This window comes from Drosophila albomicans, chromosome X (assembly GCF_009650485.2).
Source record: "Drosophila albomicans strain 15112-1751.03 chromosome X, ASM965048v2, whole genome shotgun sequence".
Taxonomy (NCBI): Eukaryota; Metazoa; Arthropoda; class Insecta; order Diptera; family Drosophilidae; genus Drosophila; species Drosophila albomicans.
This window is the reverse complement of record NC_047627.2, coordinates 30,088,899-30,103,812: the sequence shown is the minus strand read 5'-3', so window position 1 is coordinate 30,103,812 and position 14,914 is coordinate 30,088,899. Positions and strand designations below refer to the sequence as shown.

General features: G+C 36.6%; 2 protein-coding genes across 3 annotated transcripts; one reads left to right on the top strand and one right to left on the bottom strand.

The window, feature by feature from the left end:
- The first annotated feature begins 245 nt into the window (after positions 1-245).
- LOC117563625 (splicing factor 3B subunit 4) lies at positions 246-1,611 on the top strand. Of its 2 annotated transcripts, XM_034242035.2 has the most exons (3): positions 247-382; positions 465-548; positions 618-1,611. In XM_034242035.2, the coding sequence occupies exons 1-3, from the start codon at positions 349-351 to the stop codon at positions 1,520-1,522; spliced, it is 1,023 nt and encodes a 340-aa protein (XP_034097926.2). In that variant the 5' UTR covers positions 247-348; the 3' UTR covers positions 1,523-1,611. The 2 variants fall into 2 exon arrangements, with proteins under 2 accessions (XP_051864516.1, XP_034097926.2); XM_052008556.1 differs by having other exon boundaries at positions 246-382; positions 465-1,611.
- Positions 1,612-2,823: 1,212 nt separating this feature from the next.
- LOC117563618 (ceramide synthase 5) lies at positions 2,824-14,533 on the bottom strand. Its single transcript, XM_034242022.2, has 6 exons — positions 13,813-14,533; positions 6,590-6,710; positions 6,308-6,529; positions 5,494-5,831; positions 5,274-5,418; positions 2,824-3,638 (listed from the first exon to the last, which is right to left on the bottom strand). The coding sequence occupies exons 1-6, from the start codon at positions 13,995-13,997 to the stop codon at positions 3,417-3,419; spliced, it is 1,233 nt and encodes a 410-aa protein (XP_034097913.1). The 5' UTR covers positions 13,998-14,533; the 3' UTR covers positions 2,824-3,416.
- Between the last annotated feature and the right edge of the window lie 381 nt (positions 14,534-14,914).

Here is a 14,914-nt window from a genome sequence, read left to right as displayed (position 1 = left end):
CAGAATACAGGCGAGCAACCAATTCAATAGTTCACTTTTGTACTTTTATTTCGGTACACAAATGTGATTTAAAAAATTACTACTTGATTTTCGTTAATTGTTGCATTATGTGTGGCTCTCACAATGAGTATGTTACAACAGTCTGTGGCCACACTGTTGTCGACTAGCTGATAGCGCTAACGTGACCGTAGTGTTATTTGCACTCATTTATTTTTGGTATATTTGCAAGTGAATGTAATTGCAACCCTGTGGGCGATAACATTGAAACGCCGTGTTTGGATTTTGTCGGCACACGACTGAATAGTAGAAATAATTTTGTAATTGTTATTTATTATTTTGACTTGCAAAATGGCTGCAGGTCCAATTGCCGAACGCAATCAAGGTAAGCGAACACACATACGCAGCTATTAGCCAAAGTTAGACGTTATAGTTAACATGCCGCGTTTCCCTCCCATTTTTATCAGATGCCACCATTTATGCCGGCGGCCTGGACGACAAAGTGTCCGAGACATTGCTTTGGGAACTGTTTGTTCAGGCGGGTCCAGTGGGTAAGCAAAATGCAAACACATTCGCATTATTGCGAAACATTAGCTTAATCTTTTTCACGACTCTTGCAGTCAACGTACACATGCCCAAGGATCGCGTCACACAGATGCATCAAGGCTACGGCTTTGTGGAATTCCTGAGCGAGGAGGATGCCGATTATGCGATCAAAATTATGAACATGATCAAGTTGTATGGCAAACCCATACGTGTGAATAAGGCGTCGGCGCATCAAAAGAATCTCGACGTCGGCGCCAACATATTCATTGGCAATCTGGACGTTGAAGTCGATGAAAAGCTGCTCTACGATACATTCTCCGCCTTTGGTGTGATACTGCAAACACCGAAAATTATGCGTGATCCCGAGACGGGCAAATCGAAGGGTTTTGCCTTCATCAATTTCGCCAGTTTCGAGGCCAGCGATGCGGCCAACGATGCCATGAATGGCCAATATCTATGCAATCGTCCCATCTCCGTGTCGTATGCGTTCAAAAAGGATCACAAGGGCGAACGCCATGGCTCCGCAGCGGAGCGTCTCTTGGCCGCACAAAATCCCTCAGCGCATGCGGATCGTCCGCATCAATTGTTCGCCGATGCGCCGGTGCAGAATATGATGCCCGTAATGCCGGGACAAATGATGCCGCCACCGATGATGGCACCGCCGCCGCCCGTGGTGCCCGTGTCCACGACCAACATGAGTATGATTGCGCCACCGCCGCCTGTACCACAACCGACACCGTTCCCAGCAACCATACCGCCACCTCCGTTGCCCCCCATGGGCGGTGGACAACCGCCGCTGCCGCCAGCGATGGGCATTCCGCCACCGCCACGCATGATGCAGCCACCGAATGCGTGGGCACCTCCCGGCATGCCAGCGCCGCCGCCGCGTCCCCCGCCAACGAATTGGCGTCCTCCGCCCGTTCCCTTTGCACCAGCGCCCTATGCTCGTCCCTATCAACCCGATGGCTATCAGTACTAATGTCTCTTCCCATCCCTGAATCACAGACGCGCGCCTAGCATGTAGTTATACAATTTTAGACGATCCAATAAAAAGATGAAAACAAGAAACCACAAAAATTTGTAATCTATAAGAGAATGTGCTTAGATACTTGAAAAAATCAAATAAATTGATTTCTCTTTCATTTGGATAACTGGATTAGTGTTCTTAGACATATTTTGTGTTAGAGTATCCTGAAGATTCTTCTAATCGAAAGAATGTTCTCATTCTTATTAGACGATCCAATACAATGATGAAAGCAACAGCCACGAATTATTTCGTAAATGTTTTGGGTTAAAGAATCCTGCTCCGAATTTATTCTTAAGAACTTTTAGTTATTTTTGAAGGATCTTAAATACGTCAGTTTTCTTAAGCAGCAAATGCAAATCATTTCCTTATCGATAGAATGTTCTCATTCCTTGGAAGCATCATATGTATAGTATTATATTTATTTCTCTATTACTAGGATAACCAAATTAGTTAGGTAAAAGAATCCTGCTCCGACTTTCTTCTTAAGAACTTTTAGTAATTTTTGAAGGATCTTAAATACGTCAGTTTTCTTAAACAGCAAACGCTGCTTAATAACATGATGAAAACAAGAACCACAAAATAATAGTTAGTTCTGAAGAACTTTTAGTTATTTTTGAAGGATCTTAAATACGACAGCTTAATTTTAAGCAGTAAAGGAAATATTTTCTTTATCGGTAGAACGTTCTCATTCTTTTGAAGCAGTAAAGGAAATATTTTCCTAATCGATATCATGTTCATATTAAGCTAGCCATACAAATAGAATTTCAAGAGTCTCTGTTTAAAGTTTCTTCCTATGAGATCAGAAGAATTGCAGCATTAAATGAATTACACAAAAATTTCCTTAAAGAAACCTACGATGACTTTCTTTTAAAGAACTCTTAGCTATTCTTGAAGAATCGTAAATATGACAGATTCTTCTTAAGCATCAGCGGTAGTATGCTTTTATAAACCTAACACAAAAGTAAACGAAATATAATTTCAAGAGTCTCTTTTAAGGTTCTTCATATGAGATCCGAACAATTTCAGCATTGGATAAATGCCACAAAAAAAGAAATTTACAATATTGTATTTTTCAGTTTAACCATTTTGTTTTGAAATTCAATAAAAATTTTCTTGGCATACATTTATTTATTTTGCTTTGGAAACGTACAGTTTAAAATATTTACAATAGAATTTGAATGTATTTGGTTTTTTTCTGTTTTCTCTTTTTCTTTCTTCAATTGAATTTATTAAATTTAATTTTATTTACGTTGTTTTGTTTTGTTTTTTTTTGTTTATAGTAGTTGACTAAGCGATTTAAGAGTTTAATTCAATAATTCGTATTGTAGAATTGGTGTTTTTTCCGTTGTTGTTGTTGTTGTTGCCCTTTTGCCTCGAACTAATTTGATTAATTTAACTCCTAGCTTTTCATTTTGTATTTGTTATTTTTGTTTTTTCATTTTTTTCTCGTTTTTTGTTTGTTTGTTTTTTTTTTTTGGTTTTAATAAATAATTTGAAATGCTAATTGCGTTTTATTTGCTCGCATTTATTCAAATTTAGTTGGTTTTTTTTTTTCATAAAAAAAAATATACTATATACTTTTTTTTTATAATATATAAAAAATAATAATTAACATAAAAAAACGTTCTCAACTGGTTTGGTTTTTGTTTGTTTTGTTTTTCGTTTTCATTTTGTTTGTTTGTTGTTTCTTCTTTAGCTGTTGTTGTTGTTGGTGTTGGTGTTAATCCGTTTCCTTGTGTTTTATGCTTGTTTTTTTTTTTACTGGTCTCGGTTTGTCTGTTAGTCCTGCTCCTCCTGCTTCTCTTCTCCTCCTCCTTCTGCTGGACTCCTCCTCGTTAAAAGTTTCTTACTTTGCCGTCGCCGCCGTTCCCTCAGCTGTGTTGTGGTTGTTCACCTTCCTCTGAGTGACGCCTCCCGATCCTGCGGCTCCTCCAGCTGCCGCTGCAGCTGCAGCAGCTGCGGCTGCCGCCTTTGACTTGGAACGCGTTGAGCCTCCGTTGGCAACGCGCACATTCTCTGAGCTATCTGTGACATCCTCGCTATCGCTCGACCGAATGTCGCCGGACATCTGCAACGAAAATTCAATTATAAATATGCATTTCTTTTCAAGTTTAAAGTTAAAGCTAAAACATTAAACTTGAACTTGGCAAAACAGTTGTTTGAAATCTTCACAAAATTAGCATTCATAATTTACAAAGGTACTAATTAAGACTAGTTATTGAGTATTTCTACATCAACTTGTATAATAAAATAAAGAAGCAACGTCAGAAGGAAGCTAATAACAGAACAAAACAGAACAGAAGAGAGTTCTATAATCAGTGCCTCTCTTTCTAACTTGTGTTTTACCTCAACTCAATAATTATAGTGTACCAATTAAATATACGATACGAAATGGAAAAATTATAGCATTTGGTTATTCAAACCAAGTTAATCAATTTTTATGATATACAATATATGAGTACATTATATACATATATGGTAATGTATAGGTATAATATATAGGTATTATATATGGGTAATTCTCTGGTGGAAATGTCGCGTGCCAGAACATTGTTTTATTTTGAGTAAAGATAAATCCTATAGCTCTGGATTAGCACATTAATTAAAGCAAAAGAAAGATTTTGGAACTATTTTTCTGTTTTAAGATAAGATTTTAAGAACCGAAAAATTAACAAATTTACATCTATAATTTATCGTAAAACAGGAAAAGTTCCTTAAATCTAATGGTGCTAATCCAGAGGCTATACGAATAAACTGTACTTATTTCTAAAATGGTTTCAGTATTTGTTTTTTTCACTTAAAAAAGTGTCGCACGCGATAAATTCCTTCAGAGATTTACCTATTCATAGATCAATATATCTTTTATTTGATGAATACCATTTATAAAGATTCAGTCTATTTTATATTTTCTACTACTGTGTTGATCGGTCTATTATGATTATATTCTATTCTATTATATTCTATTTCTAACATTACAATAATAATTAAAAGCGCCATATGAAATATGGAAAATGAATATTTTTTAAAATACATTACTGAAGAACAAACAACTACATTACATTTTGGTTATTCAAAGCAAGTTAATCAATTTATATGATATATGGTATATATAGATCACAATAACTATTTTATTTGATGACTTGTCTCTATATTTTCTTTGAACTATTAACGAATAATATCTCGGAAGACCAATAATATTTTGTTTTTATGTCTGTCATGATTATTATCAATTTATATGAGATATATATTATTATATATAAATTTAATAGCTTTTATTTGAAAACTTCTCTATACATTTTCTCTCAACTATTAATGAATACTATTTAAGAAGTTCAGTCTATGATTTTCTATTACTTTGTTGATCTGCCCATAACGAATTACATTGAACATTGTAAATTAATTACAGCTTGTAAGTTATAGTTGCTCTTTCATTGACATTACAATCACTTGCTACTTAATAATAATGTAGATTAATTTTCATTTAAAATCCCTGTGTTGTTAAGGTAATTATTGTTCTTGACTTAATAAATATTAAAAAAAATAATACATACATATATATTCTTTTAACTACATTGCTAAAGTACAAAAAACTAAACTGCCCTTTTTAAATATTCTGCTCTCTTATAAGTTTCTGTTTCAATTCCACTAAACAACTATTTGGGAAAGCTAATCAAACTTTGAACTACTAGAGTTCGAAACCTACCAGTCCCTTTTGCAATGAGTCGACCACAATCTTGAGAATCATATAGGTCCAGATGACGTGCAGGACGAGCAGCATCAAGAGCAGCGTGTTGAAAATGTAGTAGGCTGGGAACATGGGCAGAATTCGTGGTGCCTCAACAGATGAGCTGCAAAACGAAAGAGAATCAAGTTAGGATTGATTCCAAAACACACTCGATCAAAGAAAGAAATGAATTGTGAACCTGTAGATGATGCGCGGATAGAAGCCCAGGCGAGTGACGATCCAGACGACGGTGAAGATGGCGAAGATGGCATCGCAGACCTTCTGATAGTTGGCATATTTGGTTAGTTTGGCCGCCTCCAGGAAGATGTCGGCACAATCGTGGACGACGAGAACGAGGGAGCCAACGCGATGCAGATTGCACACCCAGCTGAGGGACATCAACAAGAGTGTGACCATGTGATGGATGAACATCTGCCAGAAGTCCTTGCGCTTCACATCGAAGAACTGCGTGGCAGTTAGCGACCAGTAGAAGGACATCGATATCATATAATACCACCAGATGTCGTTGCTCACCGACTGCAATTGAAATAATCAAGCAATGAAATACAAGAATAACGAGTTATGACAAGGTGGCAACGCTGGCGCACGCAAAGAGAGCGTGTTCTTCTGATTTTCTCTTTTTAACAGTTTTGGAAGGCGTTGTACATTTTCCAATAAATTTAAATGCTATTTATGTAGTTATTAACTAGATTTTCATATTTTACTAGATTTGTGTTCCTTGAAAAAAATTTATTCCAAAATTCCACATTTATTTTATTTGGAAAAACATTTTTGATTAAATTCAAATGCTATTTATTTTGTACTCTCCTAATTAACTAGATTTTTGTTCCTTAAAAAAAAAATGTATTCCAAAATACTGATTTAATTTTATTGGGAAATACATTTTTGATTCAATTCAAATGCTATTTATTTGGTATTTGTCTATTTACTAGATTCTTTCTAGCTCAAAAAAGAAATATCAATTTCTATCTGCTAAACGCTTTTCCACTCACCTGATGAGGATAGCCATACCAACAGCTCTTGACATCCCAGAACCAGGGCTTGTCCCACAGCACAATGACGCCAAAGATGAAGCTATACAGATAGTAGATGCATCGCCATGTGTTCTCACAGAACTTGACCAGAGTCGATGGTTTATCCTGAGCACGACGCAGACGCCACCAGCGTTCAATTTGACGTTCGCTCATGTCCGCCTGCTTCGCCAGCGGAGCCAGCTATAAAATGTAAAAGTTGTTAATCGATTTATCGATTGTTAGGCGATAGTATACACATACACATTTGTGATCCAAGCGGGTTGACTTGGCATATGCCGACTCTAATGCAGGAACATTTGCCGCTTTCTTAGGTCTAGAGCTACGTATGCCCAGCGATTTACCCACTGGCGATATCCAAAAGCTGAAACGAGTTACAACAACAAAACAAATATAAGTGTCAACATCATTCGATAGTTATTTATGGCATATTCAGATATAGGCGATTTGCAAATATATCTTGACTTGCACAAATTTATCAACTCGACGACCGTAAAAAGTAATACACATGGTAATTTGTGAAATACCAGAACCACCCCATCAGCATTAGTTCATTTGACCGACAAATTGCATGGTGCTATCAACTCATAAAACTAGGCAAATCATTAAGTTTTGTTGCACACAAGGCAGTGAAAGATATACTATAAAAGAGAGAATTACTTGTCATGCAGAGTTTAACATGTCAATCCAAACTGGATTCGTAGTATCTATTAATATCTTTTAGTTTTGGATAAAGAAAAGAACTGGCGGACTACAAAATCAGCTTTTTATAATAGTCACATTCTACTCATTTATGCAAGTACTTTCATTCTCTGTAAATAGAACTATAGCCCAACTAAAGCTATTAAGCGACGCCTCGAATCTCGTTTTGTTTTGCAGTCTTTTACATTAAATGCTTGATGTTCTTCAATTATGCGTTTGCCAACTTCGTTATTTATAGCACCACAGCTTAAAGAAAGTTGCTTAAATTTGACAGCAACGCATAGTTGAGCTTAATGCTGAAGTTTGGCAACAACGCGCAGTGGAAAGAGTCGAAATTTGGCTAAGCAAGAATTATAATATGGCCAAAAATTGCAAAATTTGTGCCTATAAATTGCGGACATTGTTTTTTATGGGTTTTTCTTTTTGTTTCTGGTGCCCATTTGAATTCAGCACGAATTCCATGGCAACCGGCAGCTGCTGGATGGAGAAAAGAAGAAGACATTGATGTGATGTGATGCCCGCGTCGATTGTCGATGTCTCGATGTCGTTGACAGCTCGCATGCTAGCGCCCATGCATAATCAAGTGTGTGCCAGGCACACGAACACATCTCAAACTTTGCGACTATGTACTCTAACAAGCAGCTGCGACGCATTTCGGAAGTTAATTTGCTAATGAAAACGAAATTGGCCAGTCCCCAATATAACAATAGTCGTCTCAATACTCGAAACGCTCCCTCAATATCACAATCCCTTACATCCAGCTTGCCAGCTTGCGCGTCTGGCATTTCAAATCAGTTCCAGCTTCAGCCTCATTGGTTTGGTTTTCCCCCTTTTTTAATACCCAGCACTCAATTGGATTGAGTGGAAGGGTATTACAAGTTAGTGCGAAGCATATAAACGACGTTTGAAATCTCAGACACAAGTTTTAGAAGCTCAAGTTGAGTTAGAATCTCGCCTTGCATAATAAACGTTTACTAAAACTATATATAATTCTATATTTTATATTCCTCTACACATCATAGATGGGTGCGGGTATTTCATAGTCGTGCACTCACTCGATTACAGTTTTCTAACTAATTTCATATGCAAAGCAGACGCGAGTCGTAACCATAGTTGCAATTAAGGAAGCACTGATCGATACAACTCCATTTCATGGTGGCATATGGAGATGGGGGCAGGTCAAAGGGTCAGCAGTCGGTTAGTGCTCGTTCTGGTTTCACGTTAATTTCCAATTAATTTTGAATTTCATTTTGATTTACTGCACATTTAAGTTCATTACTCAGCCGATGACCCATATCGCATAGCTCAGCACAACAGTTTGAATCAAGTTCAAGTTCAGGAAATGGTACAAATGTAGCTATAATCGACTAACAAATGCTCTTCTATACGTAGGGAATATAAATTGCATTTAATTTTTAAAGTTACAATTATCGCTAAGAATCTAATGAATACATTGTGTTGTAAAGACAGTTGCTGAAATTTGGCAACAACGTAGAGTGGGTCAAAATGCTGAAATTTGGCAACAGCGCGGAGTGGAGGTAAAATGCTGAAATTTGGCAACAGCGCGCATTGGGCATTGAATCAACAAGCATTGTTTGGCAGTTTTGATCGCATATCATTCCAAGTCATTGAACTGCAACATAAACCACAACCAATTGGACATTGTCACTTCAGTGATATTGGATTACCAATTGGCTTGCAATTGCAAATGTATCCAATTGGTTCACAGTGTATATTGCATTGAATTTACTCTGGCAACCCGCATAGGCCAACATAAATATACGAATAAATATTCGAGCATGTGTATTGGGGCGTGTTTGCTATTAAAAGCCCGCTTATACATAAATAATTCTGAACATTTTTCGTTTGGAGCGACATGTTTAGAATTCGGAATGCTCACTTCTAGGAAGCGTTATGGGTGCGTGCTTCAGCTCCTGCAGCTGTCAATCAATCAATCAATCAATACAACAGCAAGTACAAATAATTACAACAAAGCAACCTTGAAAAATTGATTTTAACGAAATTCAAGCACAAAAATCATAAGTAGCAAGTCTTCAAAAAATGCTGATCACTTTTGAACGATGATCTGGTGATCTACCGTGAACGCCAGGTGGCGCTAATCGGGAACCCAACCAACTGAATATGGATGTCATCTTTGGGTTTATTAAAATACATTTGGTTTTGCCGCCATCACGTTCTGTCGGGAATATCTAATACAATTTGAATTCCATGACGACGATCAGCAATTTATCAAACACATATCTACGCAATAAATTGCTGCGAGGTTTCCGATAAGCGTCTTTGGCTAAAACCATTTAAAAATACGCATCCTCATCTTTCCTTTCTGTTTATAACGATATATGTTATGATGTTACTAATACACAATCAGACAGTCTGTCCCAGTCGGCGTTTATCGTTTATCGATGTGCGTGCAGTTAATAATAGTTACGTTACCTCTATGACTGTATGTTTGTGTAAGTGCGGTTACTCGATTAGCAATTAGCGATAAATGCCACAATTATTTAACCATTCCTATTGACAAAGCAAAACGGGGGCCTTACCAGTGATGCCACAAGTAGTAGCTGTAACAGCTAATAAACAAAAAGCTAAAACAGAAGCAAAGCTATAACTTCAAATAATGAATTGTTTATCTATTTAAAAGAAATGCTCAATATAGCTAAAAATTTAAGCGAAGCTATACTTCAAATAATTATTCGTTTATCTATTAAAAATAAATGCGCTTTTATATAGCTAAAATTGAAGATTCTTCTAAAAAAAAAAAAATATAATTCTTTTATTTATTTGTATGCAACAATTATATGCGGAAAACAATATCTCTGTTTCTGGCTTATTATCAGTCCCATTTTTTTGACAAATAATGCTTCGGATTCTATATATAAATTTGATAAAAGATATAAAGATATTAATATTATTTTTCAGCTTAATTTTTCAGTACTTTTCTGCGCTCAAAAAAGGCTTGACATACTTAAAATCTCTAAAAATGGCTATCGCTTATCAAGAAAAAGGCTAAAATTCTGTAGCGAAAAAAGGCGAGTAGAGCAACACTGGACCCTGCAGCAAATGCGGCAAAAGTGTGTACACACATTATTACATCGCTTCAACGAGCCAAGCTAACTGCAAGGCGAGTGAGCAATTGCTCGCTCTTATCAGACGCAGCAAGCAACCAACATGCAGTGGTTATTTCATTGTTGTTGTTGTTGTTTTTTTTTTTTTGGCGAATTACACAGGGAGACTCATGCCCTTAATTTCTGTTTTGTTTTTGCCCGGCGATAATTCCACACGCAAGCGATTGGACGATTGCATTAAAACAAAAACAAAAAAGGAAACATACATACATACATATTAACGTATGCATGTTTTTGATGTTATTCATTTTGATTGCATGAGTCATGCCTTAGTCTCGGGCCATCTCCAAGCCAAAATAATACGCTCAACTCTCAGCGATAATAACATCATTTCGAATCAACGTTTTCGTTATCGATTGCGCTGTTCAAAGGCCGCGGACACAACAGCTGATACCCCCAAAAGTAAAAAAAAAAAAGAAATAAAAGAAAACGAGCAAGCAGACAAAAGATGAATGATATGTATGCTAATTGGACATTTAACATATTGCACTCTAAAGCACCCCCCCACTCCACACCACCAGCGCTATGCTCGAAGTGCGTGTGTGTGTGACCTTCTAAGTGCGTAAAGCACGTGCACTTTTTGGCCTTTTGCTGTTGTTGAGCAATCGGCAAAAGCGATAAAAAAAAATGAAAATAAAATAAAGCAGCACAGTAAAACAAGTTTGGATTTAGACTAACGAGAACAGCAGAGAGCAAAAGACCAAAAGCAAAGGCAAAGGCAACAACACTTTAACTACAAGTGTCATGTTTGCACATGTATGCGTTCGTTGTATGTGTGATTTATGTGTTTGTTGTTTGTATTTGTATTCTTGGAAATTTGAAGTGACAAGATGCGCCAAATACTATACAAAAAGTGCAGCCACACTTACAAACCAAAGCAAGCACACACACACACATTCAAGCGCATGCATGGGGATTTTTGTTGTTGCCGGCTCACTGACCCTGATTAGATTTAGCTGTTAAAATGATGCGACTGCGACTGCGGCTGAGCATTTATCTGTCTATGTGTGTGTGTGTGTATGTTAGGTAGGCCAATTTTAATAGCGAACTTTAAAATTTATATCGCACTTTGTGTGTGATACGTAATCGCTGTATACCCACATACACACACACAAAGTAAACTGTTTGTGTGTGTTGGTGTTTTTATATGTTTGCTGGCCTGCTTTTGTCATTTTGATTAGGTTTGCAACATTCCAGTGTGCGACAATTTTTCGGATACAAGAATCCAAGAATGGAATACAACGAAAGCTGAGTCACTGCTGACTCACACACACACTCACTCACTACCCACATACACACACACACACACATACATGCTCATAACGTAATCGCGATAGCGAGCATTATCAAATTTATTTCACTTTTACGTAAATCTTGCACACAAATCTTATCAACAAAACAACAACTTGTGTCTAAAAGAGAGAACAGAAGAGGAAACAACGAAGGCGCCAAAGTTTTATTCAATTTCTGTCGATGCCACACACACACACACACACACACACACACCTAAAGAAACACACACACACATTCACAATTAATGCTTGCTTAACGACCCTGAAAGTCAATTCTCGTTTAAGTCTTAGAAAAATCAGTAAAAATGTAAAAAACAAAAAAATGAATTTAAAAACCAAAAACCAGACTGCCATGATAAAAATTTAAGTGTTAGTTGCTGTTTCGACGTCAATAAAAAATAGGGTTTTAATTTAAAAAAAAAAAAAAAACACCTCAAGTTGGCGCCATTTGACATTTAATCTGCAGGTGTGGAAACACTGGAAAACAATGACATATGTATGTACGTATGTAAGTACGTACATATGTATGCATGTATGTGTGTGTGTGTGTGTGTTTGTGTGGTGGTTAGCGAAAAACTCACGTGAACACTTGTAATTATGTTAATTACATGCAAAATGCAGGCGACTTAACACGCAACACACGTATGTAGATCTTTGCATCTGTGTGTGTGTGTGTGTTGTATGCTAAACAAACGTTAAGAGTGCTGGCCCAAAAAGCGACAAATGGTCTGCTGCACACTGACACCGAATGACATTGTCATCAAGCCACAAATTAGTCCCATCATTCATATAGCAAATGTTTATGATAAGCCAACCAAATGACTAATTGGCCAAGAGACAACGAAAATTAAAAAGCGACACCACAACCGCGCTCTCCCCTCTCTTTAAAAAGTCCCCAACATAAAAAAAAAAAAAAAAAACAAACAAAACTGAATAACAATGTTATTTTAAAACAATTACAAATAGTTCTCAGTTGCAACCAAATTTTGTACTTAACAATTCGAATTTGATTTCAAATTACAGCCATTAAATCCAAAGAATTTCTTTATCTATCGGTTCATTCATTGGCTGATTAACTAAAATGATGATAAGTAAAACCGTTTACACAATTACATGAAGCGAGACAAATAAAAAGAGTCCTTCAAAGTAAATAAATTCAACAAGTTTGTACTCAGCAATTTATATTGTTGTTTTAAATTAGTGCAATCGAATTCAAATAATTTCTTCTTTATCTTCGAATTCGTTTATTGAAAAGAGCATAGGTAATGATGATAAGCAGAACATTTTACATGGCGTGATACAATAAGCTAAGCTGCTTAGTTATTACAAATTATAAAGGAACTGTGGAAAGCAATTGAAATTTAAATTTTTGCAAGATAAAGTATGGAATTTTATATTATAAATCGAAAACAATGCAAATTAAGTAAATAATTACATTGAATACAAATTTTTCAGTCAGCGGAAAAATTAATATATTTTTTTTGACAGTAAATAGATCAATTTCCTTTTACTCGGAGAAGTCAGTAACTTATGCTTCTCTCATTTTTCGCACAGTTCGAGCCCAGTGTGCGGCATACATAAAACAAAAAAAAAATCACATGCAGCCGTCGCGTCCGCTGCTGTTTTTAGTGTTCTTACTGTTAATGCTAGTGTTCGTATAATGCATACAAGAATAAACAAATAGCATTTTTTCGTTCTCTCTCTTTTTTTTAACTAAACAATTAGTCAGCATTGTAACTAAGCAGAGTGAGAGGAGGGGGAGGGTATGTGTATCCGTATATTTTGTGTACATTGTGGGAAATTGAGATTCTCTCGTATTCGTATTGGATCGTAGCGCACAGTGTGACCCTATTAACGCTCTTGTTGTTGCTATTTGTTTGTGGAATTGAAATTGAAGAAGTGGATGAAGGAAAACATAAAGTTGCAAAGAAAAGGCAAGGCAACAACACAAACACACACACACCACACACACACGCATACAATGTTGGGCGTTTCCACGTGAGGTTATGTTTGGCTTAAAAAAAATATGCACGCTTGCGTGTATGTGTGTGTGTGTGACGGCGTCTTGCACACACAATGCACACACAAACAAACAAATGCTTATATGTGTATGTGTGAGTGGAGTGTAGGTGTGCCCGTGTGCTGGAAAGCGAAGTGATGCGGTCAATGGGAACTAGCACACTCACACACACACACACACACAAACAGACGCCGCATAAGTTTAATGGGGAAAAAGAAGGAATGAAAAAAAAAGGGCGTATGTATTTTTCGATAAAAGTAATGTCGATATTTGGTGAATGATGAATGAGAAATTCATTGCACTTACCGCTCCAATGTGTAACGCACAAGCATAACGACGGCGGCCAGCGGAATTGGCCAAATTAAATGCCGATAGTCGGCATGAACGACATCGGGACGCGAACCGGGCGCAATATCTGCCCATGTCGTATTTGGCGGCAGCCAAATGTGCGTGCTCCAAAATGCACCGCTGAATTTATTGATTATGTCCATGCTGCGCGGAGTTTCTTTTATATTATGATGACAGCCTGTTCTCTATTTGGTATTTTTTTTTGTTTTTTTGGTTTAGACTGGCTGTTATAATTTTGTTTTTTGTAACAATTGGTTGTGCTTTCTCCTATTGTGAATTTTTTTAGTTAATGTTTTGCATATTTTTGTCGTTTCATGGAATTCTGGAGCAAAACGACAGAACAAAAAAAAAAAACACACACACACACACTCAGGCACAACACGAGTTGCGAGAAACACACACACACACCTACGCACTATAAACGCGCCGAAAAAAATATATATTTATTACAAACACCAGAGGCCGCCACAGGATAGAATTATTTGGAAGCAGTAATGGGAATACACTTCAGATTTGAGCGTAAGCCGATTTTGTATTAAAACGTAGCGCGTTGAAAGCGAACGATAAACAACAAAAAAAATTAATTTTATTTATTTTAATATAGTATAGTAGTAGGTAGTAGCTGTGTTTATAACTATTTAACAAGCGAGCGCGCCGCACACACGAACCGCTTTTTTATTTTTATTATCGCTCGAGTCGTGTGCTTGTTGCGTGACCGCAAGTTCTATTTCAAAATACGCTATTTTACGTCGATAATATACCAAGTGACAAAGTCTGCAGCTGGTCACACTTGAGAATGTATGCTAGTATTTGGTTTGCCTTTGGTTGCCGTTTTTATTACTAAAAACAAAATTAGAGAATATCTTCAACATTTTTGTAATACTTGAATTTATTTAACTGATTTAAAACTAACAAATTTCAAAATTTTCTCTTAATATGTTTATTAAAAAATTTAAAAGAACATGGTCGCATTGATTACTATTGGTACTGATTTATGCCGGTGAGCGGCACGCTGTTCTGCTGTACATTACGATTACAATCGATAACTATCGTATAGAGT